Source organism: Condylura cristata, unplaced genomic scaffold, assembly GCF_000260355.1.
Source record: "Condylura cristata isolate star-nosed mole 26May11 unplaced genomic scaffold, ConCri1.0 scaffold00015, whole genome shotgun sequence".
NCBI lineage: Eukaryota > Metazoa > Chordata > Mammalia > Eulipotyphla > Talpidae > Condylura > Condylura cristata.
Window position 1 is genome coordinate 28,100,377 of NW_004567116.1, and position 25,470 is coordinate 28,125,846.

Genomic DNA, 25,470 nt, shown 5'->3' on the forward strand with positions numbered 1-25,470 from the left:
AACTCATGAGGAAGTGGCTTTTAGATTCTCAGTGATGTGGAGGGGGAGAGGATTCACCAGAGACAGAGCGGGGAGTAGAACAGGCAGATCGATGAAGTACACTGCTGAGGGGAGCAGCGGGGGGGGGCCAGGAGATGTCTGCCACGCCATGTGGTCACCTCCGGGGCAGGCGGGAATCGAACTCATGAGGAAGTGGCTTTTAGATTCTCAGTGCGGTGCTTCAACCCGCTGTGCCACCAGGGAGGGCCCAGATAAGACATCTTTTTAAAGAATTTATATCTTTTACATTATTGTGTAGTGTCCGTAAAATTCCCACCACCAGTTCATCAGAGAACCATCACCGTAGCCCCTTGTACACTTCTCAAACTGCAGTGGGAGAAGAACTAGCAGATTGGTAAAAAGATACTCTCTTTCCTTTCCTCCTCTAGATATTTTATCCCTTTCAATTTATTTTGGCACAAATGTTGAAAATATGAGCAACTGCTCTATACTAGGCATTGTGCTAGCAATGGGAATGATTAATATTTCACTTACAATATATTTTAACAGCTCTCTGAGATTTAACACACACAGCACACAATTTAGCCATTTAATACATTTAGCATACATTTAGTATATCTATGGACATACAATATTCAGCTGATTTTGACTCATTTTGAAAAAACCAATTGGTTCTATTCCTAGACCTGCTTCTTCTGTTGATACTAGTCTATTTGTTCCTACCATTAAATACTACCTGCTGTGAGCTAAGTATAGTGCTTAGTTGCTTGACAAATATTATCTCATTGTATTTTCCCTGTAACCCTGAAACTAAGTTCTATTCCTACCTAATATAAATGAGAATAGTATCTAAGTGCTCCGTATTTATCAGTAACAAGTATTATCTCAATTAATATATATTAGAAACTTCTCTAGAATCTGTTTTCTTTTTGTTTAAATTTTGCCTCATGCCTCTTTCTCTAGTTCTTGAAATTTGCTAGGCTTCTTTGTCATAGGAGTAATTAAGATTTTCAAGCTTTTGATGAGAATCAAAAAGGCTAAATGCTTTATTGACTTCACAATTTTTTTACTGGGAGAGTGAATACCTTGCACAGATAGAAGACTGTAAGACTGAGTACTATTACCAAATAATATTTGCTTTCAGCTCTCTGAGAGATAATTTCAACCCTTCAAAACAAGATTAAAAAAAAAAAGAAAGAAAGAACCAGGCCCTCTCTGGTGGTGCAGTGGGTTAAAGCACTGCACTCAGAAGGTTAAGCCACTTCCACATGAGTTCGATTCCCACCTGCCCCGGAGGTGACCACATGGCGCAGCAGTCCTCTCCTGACCCGCCCGCTGCTCCCCTCAGCAGTGTACTTCGTCGATCTGCCTGTTCTGCTCTCCACTCTGTCTCTGGTGAAGCCTCTCGCGGCCCCTGAGCCTCTGGCCTGTACCCCAGTTCTGTACGAATAAATAAAAGCAAATCTTTAAAAAAAAAAAAAACCAAACATTTTTTTCTACAATCTTTTGACTATTTATTATTTTCAGTTTAAGATTTGTTTTTCTTCCTTGCAGATGGATCTTATTAGTTAGCCAACTTCTGTGCTATGAAGTGATTCTTGTGTAAATGTTTCTGTAATAAATTGTGTCCTTTTATGAAAACAAACAAAAAAAATAAGCCATTTTAAAAATGCCACTTGAGAAATACACGTGACTGTGTGCTGAAGCATCAATGGTGAAGAATAGGAAGAAAGTTGCTGTAACTTTGGACAGATGGATAGCTAGAAAATCAAGTTTCTCCCCAAACGCCAGAACACTAAAATATTCAGTCTGGCTAACTCTCTAGCACTGGTTTAGATCATTTGTGTATCTTCTGGTGAACAGTTAACTTTGGATAATGAAATCAGTTTTTCTACTGGTTCTAAACGGAAGAGTAATGCTTTTGTGAATTACATACTTTTTAGGTTGTGGAAGCAACATTGCTTTAAAGAATAATTACACCAATACTAATATTTATTAGTTGAATCTGAACTATCTTAACTGAAGTTTTGAAATGAATAGGCATGTGTAGTGTTGGTTTTAGATTTGTGTTTTTAAACTCTTTATGCCACTTTCTAGTTTTTTTAAAAATAAAGAGTTTGAATTTTCATTTCAGGTTAGTGTCTATGATAACTGCTTCTATAATGTGGCTTAAAAAAAAAAAAAGAGATAGTTATTTGTGCATCTAAGCAGCATGCACTGTCATTCTGAGAGTGGGATTTTTCTCCAACTCTGCAAAGAAACAAATGTTCTAATAGTTTTAATTTATTTCTTTTTTCTAGGAGTCAGAGAATAATAAGTTATGTTCCCTATATTCCTTCCGAAATACCTCTACCTCACCACATAAGCCTGACGAAGGGAGTCGGGACCGCGAAATAATGACCAGTGTTACTTTTGGAACCCCAGAACGCCGCAAAGGGAGCCTTGCCGATGTGGTGGACACACTGAAACAGAAAAAGCTTGAGGAAATGACCCGGACTGAACAAGAGGGTATGTGTGAACTTAACTGTTGGGCTTTATTCTTTTAAAGATTTCAAGCCTTACGAAGAAGAAGGGAAAAAAAAAAGAATGGGATTTCAAAGGCCAGAGAAATGCATAATTGACACTAGCTAGGAAAAAGTTGTTCAGAGGTTACCATGGTGATGGCAGATTGTGATCCATTAGGGGTGTTAAGCACATAGCTCCATTTTAAATAAAACTTTGTGCATTTATTTGGTTCTTATGATAACAAATCAAGGTTTTAAATTGACTGTAAGCCTTGTCCTGGAAAAAAGATAGTATGGGAATTTTTCCTGCTGCACAATTTTAATTTCCCTCCTTATTTCCTTTTGCTAGATAGTATTTTTTTTAATCAACTTCTTGCAACACATATACACACCACAACTCCAAAATGATCTCTTCTAATTTTTTTTAAAGATTAATTTATTTATGCATATAGAACTAGGGTGCAGGACAGAGGTGCAGGGGTAGTGAGAGAATTCTCCAGAGAGAGTGGGGAGCAGAATTGACAGATCAATGAAGTACACTGCTGAAGGGAGCAGTGGGCAGGTCAGGAAAGGTCTACGGCGCCATGTGGATCACCTCTGGGGTGGGGATCGAACTTGTGCTGAAGTGGCTTTAGCTTCTTAGTGCTGCGCTTTAACCAGCTGCACCACCAGGGAAGGCTCCTCTATTTTGAATTTTATTAATATTATCAATTTATAATATTATTATTATTTTACTTTCAAATACTATAAGTTTGAAAACTGAAGGTTTCTAATGTTGTTAAAACTATGTCAAAAGTGTTTTGATATGAGACATCTACTGCAACATCTCATATCCACTTTCTTTGCTCTCTTCACAAAAGTCCACTCACATTCACTGAATTTCAAAAATACAGAGGTAGCAAAAGACTTTTTAAAGATTTATTTATTTGTACATACAGAACTGGGGTACAGGCCAGAGGCTCAGGGGCGGTGAGAGGCTTCACCAGAGACAGAGTGGAGAGCAGAACAGGCAGATCGACGAAGTACACTGCTGAGGGGAGCAGCGGGCGGGTCAGGAGAGGTCTGCCACGCCATGTGGTCTCCTCCGGGGCAGGCGGGACTTGAACTCATGCGGAAGTGGCTTTAACTTCTCAGTGCAGTGCTTTAACCCGCTGCACCACCAGGGAGGGCCGCAAAAGACTTTTTAATAATATTGTTAAATTAAATAAATCAAGCCTAAGCGATTGCTATCCTAAGTACATTCATAATATATATACTGATTTTAGGTGCATTTCAAATTATTTTTTGTGAATTTGTCGACCATATCAGTAGTTTTATTGGAAGTTTCTAAAATATATTACATGTTTCATTGTCATAATAATCATATTATATAGGAAAACTATAAATACTTTGGATTACTCAGGTCATGATGCAGTAGCTATAAAACTGAATACCCACCTAATAAATTATGTGACCTTGGATAACTTCTTCAATCTTACTAACCAAAAAATTAAAAATTCAATATAATACTAATACCTGATTTGGCAATTCAAACATTTTGAGAGTTAACTACAATAAGTATAAAAATTTCTTATGAATTATAAACTATATCAATTTGAGCTATTGTGTGATGATTATAATAATATAACTTAATTATGTAACAATGATGTAACATAAGATAACTGAGATAATTAGGACTGTTTGGATTTATAGGAAACTTTAAAAATTGGAAATTTTGTGCTTGCTTAATATAGATAATTTTTTGGGGGGGTTTGTGTATCATGGTTTTTATATATTGATACAAGGTCCAGGCTATTACCTTTTGCTTAATTGTGGATAATTCTAATTTAGTCCATCCATTCATCTACACATTTTGAAATTATATTATGACTTTCTATACTATATTTAAGGGATCAATAAATGTGTCTAGTTGAGTTGCTGAAAGGTTCTGGGTAGTAAACATGATCTTTCATGCAGACTCTTCTTGCTGCTCAGAGACTTTATTTTTTCATTCTTTGCTACACTCTAGAATAATTAGTACTGTCAGGTCAATGATTTTTGAATAAGTGAGATTGTTAGACTTTTTAAAAAAAATTTACTTTATTATGCATACAAGACTGGGAGTAGGCCAGAGATACGAGGGTTGAGAGGATTCATCAGAGACAAAATGGGGAGCAGAACAGGCAGACTGACTAAAATACACTGTTGAGGGAAGCAGTGGGAGAGATAGGAGAGGTCTGTTGCACCATATATGGATTAGTTTCTTGGCCAGGTATAGAACTAATGCCACAGTGAATGGTGATAACATAACAGTACCAAGACTTTAACCCCTGCATATTCCATGTATATGGGAGTAATGTAATATATGGAAGAAACAAGATACAAGTTATTCTGACAAACTGAATGTATAAACTTAAAGCTAATTCATCAAGATAAAATTTTATAGAACTATTAATGAGTCCAGAGATTTTGAGCAAAACTCTTGGCTACACTAGTAACTACCAATGAAAATTTAAATAGGAGACATACAAATTAAAAAAAAAAAAAGGACATGTGTTTTAGGCTTCAGTTGGTGCACATTTCCCCCAAAACCAGTGTTGTTATCTCACATCATTACTAGAACAGTATATAGTATTCAAGATATGTTAGTACTACTGAACTACATGTTCAATTGAATGCATCTGAGTTAAGAATTACTATACTTTAAAAGGGACTCAAAAGCATTGGAATATTCTCACAGGAGAATAACTGACATAATAATACACAAAATTATATAATGAGAGCAATGGTTGAAGGAATTACTAGTATCTAATGGTTGTAATATACATGTACATAATAATCTTCTATGGAGGAAATAAATTGCTTTCAGAGATAGACAGCAATATAAATTTTTTTAAAACATTTATTTATTTATTCATACAGAACTGGGGTACAGGCAGAGATGCGGAGGGTGAGAAGATTCATCAGGTACAGAGCGGGGAGCAGAACAGGCAGATCGATGAAGTACAGCAGCGGGCGGGTCAGGAGAGGTCTGCCACGCCATGTGGATCTCCTCCGGGGATCCAACTCATGCGGAAGTGGCTTTAGCTTCTTAGTGCTGTGCTTTAACCCGCTGCGCCACCAGGGAGGGCCAGCAATATAAATTTTAATACAAATACTGTAGGGCTGATTAAGTTATTTCCAGTGCCAACAGTCTGACTATTTATGAGCCATATGCTTGTACAATATTTTATAGTTTGTGGTATATATATATTTTTTATCTCTAATCAAGAACTACATAGTATTGTGGGTTTTTTCCCTATAGATTTTCTTCTCATTTTGCAAGTTGCTGTATTCTTATTCTCCTCCCACCCACCCCCTCAACCCACCAGTGAATCCCCCGTTTGATGGCTTAGTAAAGTTGACAAATCCTTTCTTTATTATTACATGGATCAACCAATTTATTATAAGTTATTAATGTTTCAAATGATGAAACATTTGGCCTTTCTATTTCTTTTAGTCTTCTGATGGCAGATTTTACTGGGACATCAGAAGTGTATTGTCTGGTCTGGCACCGCTGATTATGGTTTTCAGGACTGTAGTGTCAGATCTCCATGGCTCACATCTTCATCTTGGTTTCCCCAGAAGATGAAAGTATATAGTTAGCAAATTGGCTGATAATACGTTTTTATCACCTGTTTTGCAGAGAGAGGCTCCATAATAGGTTCTATAATTATTGACCATCTTGACCTTCTTAGTGGCATTGGCCATGTCACCTCCAACTAGGTCCAGTCCCCAACAGATCTGTTCTTACTTTAAATGAATAAAGTGAAATCTGGAATTTAGAGAAAGCAGGATAAAATCTTAAGTAATTTTAAGATTTCTTGCATGTGGTAGAAAGTACTATTTTACAATATAGTGCTTTCAACAATATAATGGAGTACCTAAAAGTAACATGTTATATAACAATATAATGGTAGACTTAGAATTTTGAAGCACCTATACACCTAAAAGAAATTTTGAGATATTTTTTTTTTTTTTAAAGATTTATTTATTTGTGCATACAGAACTGGGGTACAGGCCAGAGGCTCAGGGGTGGTGAGAGGCTTCACCGGAGACAGAGTGGGGAGCAGAACAGGCAGATCGACGAAGTACACTGCTGAGGGGAGCAGCGGGCGGGTCAGGAGAGGTCTGCCACGCCATGTGGTCACCTCCGGGGCAGGCGGGAATCGAACTCATGCGGAAGCGGCTTTTAGATTCTCAGTGCTGTGCTTTAACCCGCTGCGCCACCAGGGAGGGCCCAAAGAAATTTTGAGATATTTTTAAACAAGTATTATATATGTAAAAATATATTGTGATTCCATTTGGTTACAGTGGTCATAGATACTATTATATTTTATGCTTACTGCCTGTATCCATAATTTAAGGAAATGTAAAATTTCAATTAGTGGTTAGTGAAGAACATTTTCTTTGCAAGATCACAATCAACCCTGAGTACTATAAATGGACTCTTGGGGTTCATAAACCCGAGGTTATAACCTCTATACTTCATGATATGGGGTACCCATAATGAATAAGACAGATTCTAACTTTAAGGAGTTTATATTCTACTAAGTGGTATAAGACATGTACAAAATGAACTCTAATTCAATATCTAATATATAAGTTCCATAAAAGTCTTGCAGATAAAAGTGTTATAGGACCATACAAAATGGACTGTGTCTGCCTAGGAAGCCATGGAAAGGTTCTATAGGGAAATGGGTCTTAACTGGTCTTGTAGAATGAAGGATTTATATCTGCAGAAATGGAAGGAAAGGATATTTCAGGTGGAAGGAAGGTATATTTCAGTCAGTGAACTGTAAAACAATCAACAGTTTAAGTTCTAATTTAAAGATGCATATGGAATATAGGGCTGAAAAACTAGGTTCTGTTCAGATCACAGAGATCCTTATATCTTTATAAGGAGTTTGAACTTTATTTTGAAGGTTGTGAAGGAACCATTGACTTTTTTTTTAGCACAATAAAGTGATGGATTAGAGTTTTCCTTCAGGAAAGTTAATCTGGCAGTTCTTTGTAAGATGTATGGGAGCATGGAGAGACATTAAGGAAATTGTTTCAGGCTAAAGATAATGAGGGTTGAATTAAGGCAGCAGAAATGAGAGGGAAAGAAGAGGTACATATGGAGAAGATATCAGGAAGCAGACTTGTTAGGACTTGACTTTTAAGTGTGGAGACCAAGAGAGAGAAATGGTTCAAAGGTAGCTCAACATTTTAAAACTTTGAGTGAATAAGAGGGTGGTAATACAATTTATCCTTAAACTTTTTGAAAGATACACTTGTTGCCAGAGGGAATAGGAGATGGAGGAGGGAAAGGGTAAAGAAGGAGATAGAGTACTGGTATGGGAAGCTTGGTGGAAGGTGAGTGAAATAGGTGCATATGTAGGATAAAAATGTTACTCTAATGTTACAAAAACATGTAGGTGACTGACAAATTGACTTTAAAAAAGGGGAAAAATGTAATTTAAAAAAGAATGAGAAGAATATGTTTTGGAAATAATCATTACTTTTTAAGTTTGATTCCTAATTTTAATGATCTGTGAGGAGCAATAAACAGAACAGTATACTAGGAGAACAGAAATAATTATAGAAAAGGTTATTAAAAAACTTTATTGTAGAATCAGAAATCTATCTGTTAATTTTTTTATTCTAGAATAGAGGTTTTTATATTCTAAGCTTAAAGAGGTATAATAACTTCACCAGTATTTGCTTGGCTAGGATCCTGTAAAGTCTCTGGGTTGTCTCCTCATTTGGGCCACCATCTTTTATCTTATAGGACATGAAAGAACTTTCATATACACCAGCCTGCTCTTCCTCACTTCCTTATTTGAAGGCCATATTTCATGATTAGCTGATTGACAAGCTTGTATGGTTGACAAAGTAAATGACCTTTCCTGAATCATTCTTAGTCTGGAGAAGGTTTTGACTATTTCAGACTGTTTCCTTCTTTTACCCTCCTTTATAAGTATTGATATAGAAATGTTTATTTATTACTGTCTATTTAAAAACCATTGTCTACATGATAAAACAAAAACTCTGCACACAGTAATAGGACAGATATTCTCTTACAAGAAGATTCTTTGAGGACTAAAAATTGTCAGTATTTAATCTACCATTCCTTCAAGAAATGCTTTCGGCCCTCCCTGGTGGCGCAGCAAGTTAAAGCACAACACTAAGAAGCTTAAGCCACTACAGCATGAGTTCGATCCCTGCCTGCCCTGAAGGTGATCCATATGACGAGGCAGACCTCTCCTGACCCGCCCGCTGCTCCCCTCAGCAGTGTATTTCATTGATCTGCCTGTTCTGCTTCCCACCCTGTCTCAGGTGAAGCCTCTCACCACCCCTGCACCTCTGGCCTGTACCCCAGTTCTGTATGAACACATAAATAAATCTTAAAAAGAAAAAAAGAAATGCTTTCTCCAGAGACATGATTTGACTAGACTGCTGAAATACTAAAGAACAAAAGTGTTCTGTCTAAAGTGCTTCCCCTCAAAATGGGAATTGTGGGAAAATAGGCAAGGATTCTGATTTATTGCAATTTTAACATTGATTTCTTTCTTTCTTTCTTTCTTTTTGTCCCAGCCAGCTAGATAGAGTGCTATGTGCTTAGATGCATAGTTGGATAAAATAGATAGAACTGATAGATGAATGCAGTGAATGAATATCAAAATCTTTCTTTTAAAATATTGGTCGGTACACTCTGCAGAAAGACTTTGATTAATAGATTCAGGTTAAAATGCTTCCAAGATAAAAATCCTTCAGCTGTGATAAAATGATGGATTTTAGTTATCCTTGTATCACCCATCTTGCTGCCAATGTAGCTGGGCTCTAACATAAGCGACAGTTGTCAGAAAATGAATACTTTAAAAAGGACTTCTATATCTAAATACATATATTTAATCAGAGAGTCCTTTGGCTTCTGAAAATAAGTTGTCTAATGAGAATTTCATTTGAGCAGCTGCGACTGAGGAGGTCAACAGGCATTGCCTAGGAGAATATGGCCCAGCTGGTTAAATCTGGTTGTTGTCGTGATTTAAATGGTCAAGTGCTGCTTGTAATCCAGGACCGTCTGTTTGTAAAGGGAAGAGTGAGTGCTTCAGCATAATGTACAGCTGTTTTAATCTCTCTTTAATAATAGTGCTTCAGCCACTATCATGTCTTGTGTATCATACTACTAAGTATATGATCCTAGGCTGAGAGAACTAGCAAGGGTCAGGTTCTGGAGTCATGTGAGATAGTAGAAAATGATATAAATCTCAAATCTGACTAAATAAATCTTTTTTCTGACTTTTTTTTTTAAGACTTTCTTTGGTTCACTGTGTGATTAAGACAGAATGGTGGAACTTGTAGCTAGTACCAAAGTACTAAAGTAATTCTACCTCTAATTCAAATAAAGTAGAACTTTACTTGAGAGAGGCCATAAATTTAGTGAAAAGTATGCATGTTTTAGGTACATTTTTATTAGCTATATGTCAGAATTTAGAGTATTTGTCCAGTGGAATTGTGTGCTTCAAGCTATCATGATAATAAATGTAGATTTGTTTGACTATGTATGTAGAGAGAGGGCAGTAGCATTTGAGCTTTGGATTCCTGTTGGGATAGGCTTTCCAATGGATTATGCAGCTGTTACCCAGCACAAGAATGAACACGTGTTTATGTGTATATCTGTTGGATTATTATCATTATTCATATCTCTGAACAATTTTTTGGATTTCTACATATATTTTCACTGGATCATATTTAGTTGTCACTAATATATTGCTTATCTGATAGTTTTTGCTGTGTTCAAGGAGGAAAGTGGTAGGGTTCAAACAATGTTTCTGAATGAACTAGATATGGGCTTGAATCTAAGTTCTAATTTTTGAGAGGCTGCGATCCCATCTGATTAAGAGTATGAGCTCTGGAATTGGGCTGCTGGTATTTGAATCTCAGTTTATCATTTGACTAGAGCACTTATCTGCACCTCAGTATTTCAACCAAAAAATGGACATAATTTTAGTGAAGAACAATTTCTAGTTAGTGCAACAGAGAATCTAGAACCTTGACACACAGTGTTAATAAATGTAGCCAACATTATTTCCTATTATGGACAAATTATTGAATCCTTTCATGCTTTAGTTCTCTCATCTATAAAGCTGGGTGAATGGTACTTACTTTGCAGATTTGTAAAGATTTGCCATTATATAATAAAACAGCTTCTATAATTATAGTAATTATGACTATTGCTCTGTTATAGGTGCTGTTACTGTTATTATTTGAAAAAACATTTTTAAGAGAAATTACAGGAATCTCTTCCTGCTTTACAGACAGACTCATAGGAAATGTCCCATGGCGTTAGGGGATTTAGCTTTTGGCAGCAATGGTATTCTTGTTTTCTGGAAGAGCAATTCAGTTTAACTCTCTTTTCAGGCTTTTGGAAAAGCTGATACTAAAGTTTCCCCACTGGAAGCCAATCTTCCCCGCTGAGAAATATGTGGAATATGATGTTGTCAGTGAGAGAGGTTGGTGAAGCCTTAGATGAGGTTTTTAGATAGTACCCAGTTAAGAGCAATATGTTCCTGTTAAAGGGAAAATCTATTAAAGGGAATGCTAAAAAAAAGTTTAGCATTCATACCATGCCAGAGCATCAAAGGAATCTTTTAAGACAAAATTTATGGATATTATGATTTTGCCACTGTTTTGATTAAAGGTTACATTGGAAGCATTGAGAATATCCCATATCCAAACCTTTTCTTTATGGTTTTCATTCATGGGAGAAATTGGAAAGGCTTTGGATTTTTGCATAAGAAACACATTAAGTATTCATTACAAAACTCCCAGAATTATTATTTCAAATAAGTTGGAAATTTCAAGTCATTTAAATGCTGAAGTTCCCTAAGACCACTCATACTCAGGTGAGGAAGCAATCAGGTATCCTGAGCAATACTGATGCAACTTCGTTTAAATTCATTTTTTCCTAAAAGGCATCTTTCTTCCCTATTTTATTTGTGTTCTTGATTCTGTTTTAAAGAATTTGCATCATGTTAACAGCAAATATGTATCTTGTACCAGACTGTTTATATAAATAGATATTTTCTAACAGTATTGTACAATTAGGGATTAAAATGAGAGTTAAACCATTGGTTTTTGAATTTTGAAAAAATTTTGCTTGATATGTTGTTGTGTTAAGTATATTTTCTTTCCTATTCTTTGGAAACCAGTCATACCCTTACATCACTTTGTAAAAGTTATAATCAGCCTGAATCCTGTGAACTCCAGACATTTTGGACAACTCTTGGTTGGTACAATTTGCTGTATTTTGCAACTCACATTTGGCAGTATACTAGGTAGTTGATTCCTTTTATTAGTTTCATTTTATTAATCTTTGCTTTGAAAAGATACTTAAAATTTTTAGCCCATTTCTATCTCCTCAATTTAAAATTCTTAAAGCTCTTTCTCTAATAATGTTGAGAATAGATGCAGACAATTGCTATTTGATTTTTTCCTCCTTTCTGACCTGAGAAGCCAAAAGACCTCCTGTCATTTTGGTGTTTAGAAAGTGGATTCAGCTTTATTGATGGTTTGATGAGTTAAGTCATATTCTGATATGATTTATGAACTTGGGTTGTTGGAGTGAATCATTAGTATTTTGCTTTATTTTCATTGAAAATTGATTAGATTGACTTCTTCAGGAATTACTGTAGGGTTTTCAAAGTTAATAGGGAGAATTTTTAGATCTATATAGGTATTTTTCTTATGCACTATTTATGTAGAATCCAAAGATAAAATGATAATTAAAAAAGGAAGTGGTAAATTTAGATAGGTATTTAATACATAATACCTGATACATATTTATTATATATGGCATAAACATAACACCTGTAAATTCATAATTCAACTTAATAAAATTATTAGTTTTGAATCTTTTTTTACTTTGAAATTAAGGTAACATTGGTTTGCAACATAGTATTTTATCAGAACTATATGATCCTGCCTCTTCCTCTACCCAGTCCCTTTATTTCCTGTCTAGATGTGGCTCTGCTAGAAATAAAAATAAAAACTTTTACAGTTTTCCTTTAAAACAGTTTGCATGTATCCATATGTTTTGTTTACTTTGTTTTAGAACTTTGTAAGATATATCACACTCATAACCTTCTATAACTTGCTTTTTGTGCTCATAATTCTATTTTAATTATAGTACTTGTTTAATATATTCAATCAGTTTTGCTGTGTACAGCTCTTTTGTATAGTACAAAAGTGGAATGCATTACAGGTAGATATTTTCCTGCCTGTTGTCTCTGGACATTTGGATCATTTCCTGTTTTCTATTAATAAAAATAATTATGGTATGAATATTTTCATACCATAATTCTGCAGTACATGTTCCTGAGTTTCTCCTTTAGGTTGTAACACCAGAAAGGAATTGCTATTGATAAATTTTTGTTCTGAATTTTTCCACTTGGGTGGAAAACATTACACTACGAGGATGGGGCCACCAAGTGTGTGTGTGTGTGTGTGTGTGTGTGTGTGTGTGTGTGAGAGAGAGAGAGAGAGAGAGAGAGAGAGAGAATCTCTTTGGGTTTTAACTTAATGGTCTATACCATACAGGTTTCTATTTATCACTGAGCTTTTCAGAAGCTCACAAGAGCCTTTGATGAACTCTTTACTGCAATTTTCCTTTTGTTGAAACTTAATAGAATGTCTTCAACACTTCTTTCAACTATGAAAACAGGTGTATTGTTATTCTCCCATTGGACTATGATTGCCGGGTTTGTTAGGAAACACACTTTTCCTTTTTGATCCACTTTATTGATATTTTCAGGTTTGTGTCGTTTTTGAATTATAGTAATTCCTGATCTCTGTATCAGGTTCACAGTCCTACCCCGCCACCCCCCCCCCGCAATACCTAGTTCAAATTCAAAATTAACTAGCAAGCTCTGCTGTTCATTGCAACTTTCCTACCCAATGATTTATATTGAATAGACTTTTTTTTTCCTAGCCAAACAATTGACTTTTTTCCACTGAAGTTAGAAAACTTGACTTTTTCAGAACTGATTTAATTTGAGAATCCTTTCAGATACTGGTCTGTATTTGATATTCATTCTTGTCCTGACTCTTGTAACTTATCAGGTAGTTCTTAATAATTAACTAATGAATTGACTGATTGATATTAGAACCAGTTTATTATCTTAGAGAATGAGAACATTACCTAGTATTAAAATGCAGATTTTAAAATTCTGTAATTCTGTATCCTTTGATTTTCTTTTAAAGTCTATATCTAAATTTCTACTTCTTTGTCAGTAATTTTCTTTTGTCAAATTATTTTTAAGCTACATAACTCTTTTCTGATGTTAAAATCTTTATGAAGATAGAGATAAAAGCTCCCACACAATTTTGATGTTTGAAAAGTTATCATTCAATGAAATACTTACAACTCAAATCATGGGTAATTGTCTTAGAAAGTGCTACATGTGGTTTGAGAGCTCAAGAAATAGAGGGTGGTATTAATAGGGTAACATTATCCAGAAGAAGATAGAGGCCAATCATTCTACCTTTGGCTTTGGACCTTAGAGGGAATGATGAGTCATGTAAGATTGTAGTTTAGACTAATTGATTGTGACACAAATGTATCATAGCTTTCTTATTTAATGTGTGATTCCCTCTTCCTTATTCTAACATAGTGAGTTGAAAATGAGTAAACACAAATAATTGGTCAGGAAAATTTGCAGGTATAAATTAAAAATGTGTGACAAAGTTATTGAATTATTCTCAGGAGGAACCATGGCAGCAGTAATAGCAGTAGCAGAATTACTATGCTAATGTATGGTTTTGAATGAAGGCACCCTATTAGTCAATGGTTAGTTCTTAGAGTAGCTAACAAACTCTGTGACATGGAATTCCCTTCTGCTTCAGAATGTTTTAATTGTCTAACTGAAGCTTTTTAGCAGATTTGTCAGAAAAACCTTTTATTTTGTACATTTTACTTTTATCATAAAAATGGAAGAGCTCAAAATGCTTAACATGGAGCTTCCCTACGACCCAGCAGTCCCACTCTTAGTTATCTACCCAAAAGACACAAAAACACTGATTCAAAAAGATACCAGCACCCCCATGTTTATAGCTGCTTTATTTACAATTGGAAAAACATGGAAAACAGCCCAAATGTGCAAAAGTAGATGACTGGATTAAAAAGATGTGGTACATATGCACAGTGGAATACTACTCAGCAACCAAAAAAAGAAACACATGTCTTTTGCAGCAACTTGGATGGAGCTGGAAAAGATCATGCTTAGTGAGATAAGCCAGAAAGAAAAATACCAGATGGTTTTGCTCATAGCAGGAGTATAATGGACCAGGCGAGAAAATAATAAGAATAATGAACAGCCATATACCAGAGACATTTTGTGGGGGTGGGGTGGGGAATGGGATCAAAACCAGGGTGGGGGGGAGGGAAGTGCCCTGGACTAGAGTGATGGCACATGGGTGACTTGGTGATTGGAAACTTAGGGGGATTACAATTGAGGTTAAAAGAAAAATGTACAAAATGATGTAAAAATAAACTATTATATTAAAAAAAAGCTAGTGTATATTAAGCACCAATAAATACAAGTCATTAAAAAAATGGAAGAGCTGTAAAATTTAAGAATGTGTGCTTGAACAATATGTTGTTTTGGAACTATTGCCCTGTGTTTTAATGTTGAAGGAGGAGGCTGGTGGAAACTACCTTTATGTACCCCACATACAAAGTCCTGAAATTTATTCTTTGATATTTGTCAATACTATTTGTTAAAGATCTCACATATGTTACAGAGGGTATCACAAAATTAATATTTGCATATCAATATTATCACAGGATTCACGTATAAAACTCAAGTATTGATTCTATTTCTCCATAATTAATTTTAACTCTTATAGCCATATTCTGACTAATAGAAATTCTGATCTCACTTGCAAATAAGCTAAAGTTACTTCAGGATTTAACTTATACACCTTCACTTTATGCTTTTATTTGATAACTGAAGGTTTAGGCATTTTACTGACTTGAGTATTGGTGTCTGGTCAGTAACCATCTATCACAGTTATGCTTGGAATCAAGTTCATTGCTTAACATTCAAACACCATAGTCTGGCTTTCAAATTTAATCTTCACTTTTATCTTTTCTCAGATCATCCACCTTCATTGGCCTATTTTTCTTTCTTTCAAGGATGTCTTAGATCCTTCGTTTTTTTTTGCTTTTCCCTGTGTGTAGAATCTCTTTAAATCTGTGTATCCTGGCTTGTTCATTTAGATTTCAGTTTACTTTATCACTTCTTTAGAGGTACCTCACTTAAATATCCAATCTAAGTAGATCCCAATTACTCTTTGATTATGACCCTATTTCATTTTCACCTGAACATTTTTCTCCACCTAATAATGCTTGTTTTCTTCTTTATTGTCTATCTCACTTCTCTATAAGGGAGAAATTAATGAGAGCAGAGGCTTTTTCTGATTGTTCACTGTTCTATTCCCAGTGGACATAATCTGGAGCTGAAAACACCCTTATTTAAATGTTTTTTGGCCGAATCAGTGAAGATTGTTAAATGATCTAGAATGGTGTCTCTTGTTTGTGCTTCTGCTTCTCTTGTTCTTGCATTTGCTTTCCCCCCCTCCCTATTCTAAACTAGGTATCTCTTAATTGTTATTGAAGGTTAATAGCAAATCAAAATTATTTCTTCTTTTCATGACCTATCCTTCTCTTCACTGATTCACATTACCTAGTTAGAAGTCTGCTGCCAGCAAGACTGTGATTGCAGATATGACTATTTTCTGTTGTCTACTAGGTTAGACTTGTACTGAACTATCCTAAAACTATAACCTCTCAATTAACTAGAACTATATACAGAAGTATAACCCTTTCCATGAAGTTTAACAAGTGAATAATTAGTTAAAAATACCTAAATTATTTCGAACTATGATAAAAGTTGAAAGTCAATCTTACAGTCTGTGGCTATTCCATTCTTTACTTGCTATGTGGCTGTATTAGCTTCCTAATTTAGGGATAGCCTAGTCTTAGTCCCTGGCAGAGACCAATCTTTCTGATTATTTTTCTTGCTTAGCTTTTCTTCTAATAGTAATAATACTTTTTATCATCGTGCACATCTGCTGTGCTTTTTATTTTTGTTTTGATGTGAATATTCGGTATTCCTTAGTCACATTAGAGCCACTATAGTTTATTGGAATTTGGTTCTTGAAGTTCTTTTGTAATCTTTAGTGGGCATCCCAATACAAAACTGTAGGTATAACAGTCTCATGACAAAACTTTCTTATTTAAAATTTCACCACTATGTTGAAATTATTTAGTTATTTAGCCCAACATACTTCATGCTTAGCTATTATCTCTTCTTTCAGAATAACCTTCCATCTTCTTGAAACACAGATTTTCATCTATTTTGTAATATATAAAATCCAGGTTATATTTGGCCTTCTACTGCTTTTGCCCTCATGACTTTCTCTTCTAAAAATTTTAATCTACCCAGAGTTAAACTCATGAAAATAGAAAATGGAAAAGTGATTGCCAGTAACTTGGGATAAGAAAAAGTTGGCAAAAGATCATTTTAGTTAGAAGATAAGTGAATTCTGAGGCTCTAATATATGCCACAGTGACTCTAGTTTATAACTCTGTATTGTGTAATTAAAACTTAGAAGAATAGAAAATCTTAGAAGAATAGAACTTGAATGTTTTCATTAAAAAAAGTTAACAGGTGAGGTGATGGATGTGTTAATTAACTTTATAGGGTATACACAGTTTCACAATATGTATATCAACTCATCACATTTTATATTTTAAAGATCTTACAATTCTATTTGTATACCACTCAATTTGTCAATAAATTAAAACCCTAATTATATCACTTGCTATTGTTTAAATTGAAATGTTTTTAATTGAGATAATTGTAGGTTTATAGGCAGCTATAAAAAATAATGCAGAGAGATCCAATAAATACTTTGCCAATTTTCCCTGGAAGTGATATATTGCAAATTCACCAAACTATATACAGAACTATAACCCTTTCCATGAAGTTTAATAAGTGAATAATTAGTTAAATATACCTAAGTTATTTCAAAATATGATAAAATTTGAAAGTCAATCTCACTATTTGTGGCTATTCCATTCTTTACTTGCAAAGAAAAACAAAGTGCTTATATACTATCCCAGCCAAATAATGAAACTTGATATAATCTCTTGATCCTTACTCATCCTCCAGTTTTAGTTATAAAATTGTACAATTATATATATATGTATATATGTATGTATGTGTATATATATATACATATATATATATCTCCACTACAATCAAAGAATTGAATAATTTCAACACATAAAGGTCCCTTATTAGTCTTTAGAAAATTTTTTTTTCATCACCGTTCATTCTTCTCATAAGTCAATCCTCATATAGTTCCCACTACCAATATACCTTGAACCATAGTCTCTTGTGTTCTTTCTTCTCTCATATTAGGCTCTCCTCTCCCCCCCTTCCCATTAGCTTTTTCATACCACATCCACCTTCCTCTTAACCTAACACCACACACTCTTGGTATCAAGTCCCTAACAACCACTATAAAGTTTTCATGTCTAACATTTTTGTAATTTCAAACATCTTTATAAATGGAATTTTACACTCTAAATTTTTGATATTTGCTTGAAAGTATTAAATAACTCCCTGGAGAGTCTTTTATGTTGTTCATTTAATAATAGATCATACCATCTTTTATTGGAATTTGGAAATGACATGTATCACATGCATGGCTCACTATTTACTCACAAATTAAGGATGTCGTCAAAGTTTCAGCTTTTAATTTTTATAAATAAAATTTCAGTGAACATTTGCAGTATTCATGTTTACAAGTGAATATACAAACTTTTGTTTCTTTTGGAATAATAATCAGGAATATAGTTTAAGAAACTGCCAAACTGGATTTCTGTATTACTGTCCCATTCTACATTCCACTAGACCACCATCTATGTGTGGTTTAGATGTTTTGCAACTTTGTTAGCTTTTGTTTATGTCATATTTATTTTAGTCATTTTGATAGGTGTTTATGATATCTCCTTGTGGCTTTAAATTACTTTTTTTAAAAAAAGATTTATTTATTTTATACATACAGAACTGGGGCACAGGCCAGAGGTGCAAGGGTGGTGAGAGGATTTACCACCCTTGGGAGCAGATCAGGCAGATTGAGGAAGCACACTGCTGAGGGGAACAGCGGATGGGTCAGGAGAGGTCTGCCATGCCATATGGATCACCTCCCAGGCTGGGAATCAAACTTATGCTGCAGTATCTTCAGGCAGCTTCAAAGTGCTGTGCCTTAACTTGTTGCGCCACCAAGGATGGTCCCAAAATTAATTTTTTTTAAATGACTAATGATGTTCAAGGTCATTTCATGTGCTTATTATCCATCTACATAACTTCTTTAATAAAATGTCTAGTCACTTTTGGGTCTATTTTTATTTTTTAAGATTTATTTATGCATAGAACTGGGGTGTAGGCCAGAGGTGGGAGGGGTGGGTAAGAGGATTCACCAGAGCCAGGGTGGGGAGCAGAATAGATAGGTCTACTAAAATACTATGCTAAGGGACTCAGCTAGTTAGATAGGAGAGGTCAGCCAGGCCAGCCGTACTATCCCCCTTGCTGGGCCTCTGTGGTGTCACAGGGATTAAAAATACAGAGCTATCAAGCTATTTCCAGGTGTGAGTTCCATCTCCTGCCAGGGAGCTGACCCATATGGCACAGCAGACCTCTCCTATCTTGTCTGCTGCTCCCCTCAGCAGTGTATTTCAGTCAATCCGCCTATTCTGTTCTCCACTCATCTGGTGAATCCTTTCACATTCCACACCTCTGGTCTCCTCCACAATTCTTGTATATATAACTAAATGAATTATTAAAAAAAAAAAACTCCACTGCTGGTCAGGGATTGAATTTAGGCATTAGCCATACTAGTGAGCTTGTTCTAAAATGTATATAGACAAGCACAAGATTAGAATAACTAAGGTATTTTGACAAGAATAAAATTTTAGGAATCACACTCTACCCAATATTAAATTTTATTATATTACTGCCATAATTAAGACAATGTGTTATTGACAGAGAAATAGACACATTGCTCAATGCATGAAATTAGAGGATCCACAAGTATACCTCTAGAATATGCTCAATTGGGTTTTGATAAAGATGGTTCAGTAGAAGATGCTATAAAACACCCTGGGAGTGCAAAAGAGGGAATTATCATTTTGTCTAAGAGATATAGGAAGGAATTTATATACATTTGAACTAGGCTTTGGTGAATTATAAGCTATTCATAGTGAAAAAAAATCCCTGGTGGAGAGAACATCATGTATTAAATTTTATGGTATGAGTAACTGTGAATTTGGTAAATTTGAGTAGTTTGGTATGGCTAGGGCTGGAGAATAGATTGAGGCCATTGCAAAACTTTTGAATTTTATCTTTTGGGTAGTAAGGAGTAATTGAGAGCTTTTAAGAAGAAGGATGAATGGCATAATTGGACATACTAAAAAAGTAAATTCTTCCATCATTTTGACTCTTAGTTGGAAAAAGGCAAGGTGAAATGCAGGAAAATCTTCAAGTAGACTATTTTAATGGGCCATCCATATGCTGTAAGTCTTAACAATTAAGGAAGTAGCAGGGGATAGAAAGGAGGAATCTCCTTTTAGATGTGCTCTTGAGGTTGGGCATAGGTATCTGAAGTTGGGGAGAAAGAAAAAGACAATTGAAGTGTCCTCCTGGAGAGATTTATCGGTGAAGTTTTTAAGATCGTGAATATAGATAGATGAGAAGGTTTAGGGAGAAGGTTTGGGTTTAGACATATGAGTATTTTTGTGAATGTAGATATATCCAACAGGCTGATTAAGATGGAGAAGTACCCTTTGCCTCTCTTTCCAATATTGGTATGAGTTTATCTTCTTTTTCTTGAGAATTCATTATGATGAGTCGTTGTTACTTTAGTATCAAATTTGCCCCATACATGGAAATGCTGTAATAATATGTCATTCTATTCATATCTGTTCAAGTAAAAATCCTGTAGCTGTGGTTCATTGTCATAGATTGACATCATCTGGGAGCTTGTTAGAAATACAAGCTCTTGGGCCTTACCCCTTACCTAAAAAAAAAATAAACCCTGGGATGTGGCCCAGCAATCTATGTTTTAACATGCTTTCCAGGTGTCTCTAATGTATACTAAGTAGTGAAAACTGGGATAGCATTGACAGTGTACTATAATATGCAATAGTTCCCTCTTTTCCATGGGGGTTATATTTGAAAGCCCCCTTTAGAAGCTTGAAATTGTCATTAGTAACGAACCCTATATATACTACGTTTTTTTCCTATGCACATATAATTATGATAAAGTTTCATTTACAAAGTAGGCATAGTACTAGATTAATGTCAGTAACTAATAATAAAATAGGAAAATCATAATAATTTGCTGTAATAAAAGTTTTATGTTATAAAAGTTTGCTGTAATACAAAGTCATCTCTCTTGTTCTAAAAATATCTTAGTGTATGCAGTGGGCCACTAGTGACTGAAACTGTGGAAAGTAACACCGTGGTTAAGAGTGGACTGTTGTATTATGCTTTACTAAAGTCCCAAGCCATAGATTATGATAACATGAAATCATCTTCTGACTGGGAAATATTTTCAGGTATCTTCATGATCAGTAACTATCTAAAAATTTATAAAATAATGGGTACTCATTTAAATGGTAAGGTAAAAGTACAAACTATAGCATATATATAAAGTGTACAGATATTGCCTTCTCATTTTATTCCTTTGTTTACATTTTATTTCATAATTATTTGATAGCTAGAGTAATCAGAAAATAAAATTGATGCCATAGCATGAAGAAAAATGGAATTAAGAACTATTATAGTGGTTTGGTGACTAGGTAGGTGTTGGTGTTGGGGAGATAAGCCTGTGAGGAAAAAAATATTATTGAATGATTTCAGATGTATTTATGTGAATTAAAATTTTCTTGCAGTTTCTGAATATTGATTAAAGATACAGCACTCAAGTCATAACAATGCCTTATCTGAGGGTGCTTAATAGATTTTATTGCATGATGAACCAAATTTAATATGGAAAACAAAGCCTAAGGTATTTGGGCTTTAAAGGAATTAACATTTAATTGCCTAAGAAAAGCTTGTTTTCTTGTTGGACATGAAGATCTAGAAGTGTTGAGGTGGCCTGGGCTTAAGTGAATTTCTGAGTTGTTTAGGTGAACAGCTTCAGGTTTCTCTGGTGATGAACTTTAGTTTTCGTTAGCCCCACTTGCTCTGCCATTCCTGCTGTTTTGCAACAGGGCTTAAAAGTGCTTTAAGTGCTTGTGACCGTGATAATGAATGAAAATGTCTTTCCAGCACTGAGAGGATTGCATTAGACTGAATAGTCACCTCACTTGTAAAAGCTCTATTAGAGTAGGGCAGCTGTAAGTAAGGATAACGATTTGTGTCCACTGCTTATTTACTGAAAATTGTCAATGTATTATTTATTGAGAGCTCTCCAGACAGTGCTTGTCAGAATAAAAATGTCAGCTCTGAGCAAAATGTTATAATATATAATAAAAATGCTAGGTACGCATTTTAGGAAGACAACTAATTAGACTTGCTTTTTCTTAAGGAAGGGGCAGTAAAAATGTCTAATATTGTGGACTTTTTCCATTTGTATAAGTCCTTTTCTCTTCCTCTGCTAGGATCAGTGTTTGGTTTAGAAACTTAGCCATGTCTGAGAAATAATTTGAACAACTTTGTATTGTTGCCATTAGACACCCGGAGTTGTGAGGAGGCTCCCTGAAGTAAGAAGGGCCTACCTTGCTACCCCACAGTGAGCAGCTGTCCTCACCTCCATGTTATGTCTGAAATTAGAAGATGTCACTTCCTCCCTGAGCAGTGCTCGTAGAAAACTGCCTCCAGTGTAAACAACATAAAATTATTAAGCTTATTCCTCAGCCGTGCTAATTAACCCCAAACAAATTTCACATTAAGGAAACAGAATTCAATCAATGTAAATGTTATTGCTGTGTATTACTGTAAGCAATAATATAGTGGCTAAAATAATTAATTATTTTAGATTTTTTAAAAAGAAAGTATTCTTTTTCTTTATGGTGTTGCAAAATATTTTGTGGACTGCCCCCCTTCCCCACCCTTCATCTTTTCCTGGCATGGAATATAAAAGGCCCGTCTGGTAAAACAGGAATAATATGCAGTATTTTTTAAAGAGAGGAGAAAATGTATTTTTCTAGAGCTTTAGAGTTTCAGGTTTACTTAGTCTGTTTTCTTTGCCAATATACATGCAGATTTTGTCTCCTCCCATCTATCATAGCTTACTACTCATTGTAGCAAGTTCATTTTCTCTTTCTTATCAGTCTTAAATAAAAAGGCTTGTTGTGGTGGTAGTAGGAATGATAAAAACAAACAAACAAACAAAAAAACAACCCCCCACTTTCTCCACTTCTGAGGGGGAAAAATTAAATGCTATTTTGCTATATTTCAGGTTTGGGGATACCATTCCCAATAATTTTCTGTATCCTTTTTTCCTGAGTTTACTTGGGAAGTCAAATTAACCTCTTCTATAGAATTTTCTTATGTTTAAAAAACAACCAGATTTTTAAATGAATTCTTGGTTCTGCCTGTATAAGGAGATAAAGTTGATCATTATCTTTTACTTTCCCATTCTCAAAGACCTTTAAATACATAAAATACACAAGCTAGATAGTAGGTAACTTTATTTTACATGCAGTAAAATGCATCTTTTATTAACATGAAATGATTTATCAATTAGAGAACATAGTCTCTAGAACATATATCTTGGGATTGTAAAGACATGATTTGTATTAAAATTATTAAGTAGGATGTATCTTTTACCCAGTATACACTAGTAAGTGTGAAATTAGCTTTGAAATGTAAAGTAATTTAACAAAATACCTGATGCAATAAAACAAAAGTTACTTTTCACTGATATAACGCAAACCATTTCATTGTAGTTTTCTAGTCAATCTCTGTCTTTCTCTAGCTCCATAATTCAGTAACCTATTTCATGGTTACTCTTAATTCCTACTATTTCCTATTAAAACTCTATTATATTCACCTAGGCAGAAATATGTAATCTTTTCTTTATAACATAAATACTTAAGTAAATTGTCATTAACTGTTCGCAGTGTTGACAAACTGTTGTGTTCCAAGAAATATCTGGAGCATGCTACTAAAAAATAAGTAAAATAACATAAAAATAATGTAATATAGTTGAGAAGAAATCAAGATTTTGTCAGAGACTGTTTGAAGATAATCTCTGAACACACCATATATTCAATTATATATTCTGCCTTCAATGGATTTGTTTCATATGATTGCGTATATCATTGTTCTGCTTCTTTAATTCATATAGACAAATAGTCGCTTTCTTTTTGACCTCTTTGGGTTTTTAATTTACTTTTCCAAACAGAAAACTTTTGATTTTGTTTATTTGTGTGCATAAGAAGCTGATAATGTGCCAATGATTATAAGAAGCTATGTGCAATAATTTAAAAATTGCATAAAATTTAAACAATGAAATATTTCTATCAAATATTTCTATATCCTTTAGATGTTTATGTCTCTAAGTATATTTTAAACCAAAGCTTTAAATGATACACATGCCATAGTAAAGAATACTGGATGGTTAAATATGATACCTGCCATATGGATATCCTTCCGATATTCAGAAAACATTATATGTACAATTTCTATGATTAATATTTCTGGGTTTTAAAGTTACACTATACCAAACCAAAATATGCAATAAAGTTCTAAAATAGGGATCCTATATTTTAAGATGAGATGCAAAGGGTTTGCATCCAGTACTTTATTCCTTTTAAGATTGTAATTGAGAAACTACAGTAATCACGCTTTCATGTGTTTCTCTCCCTCTACTGAATTCATTTAAAAAAAAAATGAAAGTAAAAAGGTAAAAAGAGACTCCAGAATTTTGAAACCCAGTGGTCCTGAAGTGATGGGAAAATAGCCAAGGTGTCACAGCTAATTTCTGACCCTGTTTTATGAGTTCTGCTGTTCCTTATTCCCCCTGTCAGCCTGGGAATCCCTGAGGCTGTGCAAACTGGCTGAACATCACTCAATCCCAGTTTTATATCCCCTTTTAATAATGTTGAGTCTATTCTGTCCAACTTTGATTCAGACAACCTGCTTGTCTAGAAAAAGTGATATATTTAATCAGTGACTCTGTCTCCAGCATAGCTCCCACTGCGTGTGACTAGAGCCGAGAGTAGTGCAGTGGTCTGTCACTTCTGTTTGAATGGGTAATGTGGAGCCCATCAGCTGAAAAGACAGGAGCTGGAACTGCTTGTTAGGACACATGATCAAAAGCCACTCTCTGCTTTCTGCCAATCAAACCTCATGTTGCCTTGTGGGGCAGACATTAAATAGATTTTTTTTTCTGCCTTACACTGTGGGCACTTTGCCAGTTTGACATGTGAACTGTTACAAAAGATAGCAGAGTTTCCACTGCTTGCTGACTGCTTTAAAATATTACTGAACACTTGTTGTCAAAATGAAATATTCATGATAGTATATTATGATAAATTCATGGAAGTATTATTCAGTGACTTTATATTGTAATCTGTGGATTTTAAATTTTTTGTTTTGTTTCTTTTCCCCTATTACTTATTCTCTCTCTCTCTTTTTTCCTGGGGGAGAATAAACAATAGACAATTGCTTTTTGGTTGAATACTGGAAAACAAAACACTGCATCGATCTGGTTGCAAAACCAACACAACTGTATGACAGCTTGAATGAGATAATTACCCTGTGAAAATAACATTAGTGAGTTTAAATGTCACTTTATATTCTCTCTCAAATACTTTAAAAATTTCTAAATAAAGATAGAGGAGCGATTTTTTAAAAATGCCTTTTAAAACATTTTAGCCAGA

The 25,470-nt window shown here is 34.6% G+C and overlaps 1 protein-coding gene across 3 annotated transcripts in view; it reads left to right on the forward strand.

Annotated features, from left to right (window-relative positions):
- The window catches only part of SOX6 (SRY (sex determining region Y)-box 6), a 424,758-nt gene that overhangs the window by 147,290 nt on the left and 251,998 nt on the right, over positions 1-25,470 (forward strand). For all 3 annotated transcript variants that reach the window (XM_004683015.1, XM_004683014.1, XM_004683016.2), the window contains one exon: positions 2,301-2,508. In XM_004683015.1, coding sequence (XP_004683072.1) covers positions 2,301-2,508 — 208 coding nt within the window. The remainder of the gene's footprint in view (positions 1-2,300; positions 2,509-25,470) is intronic.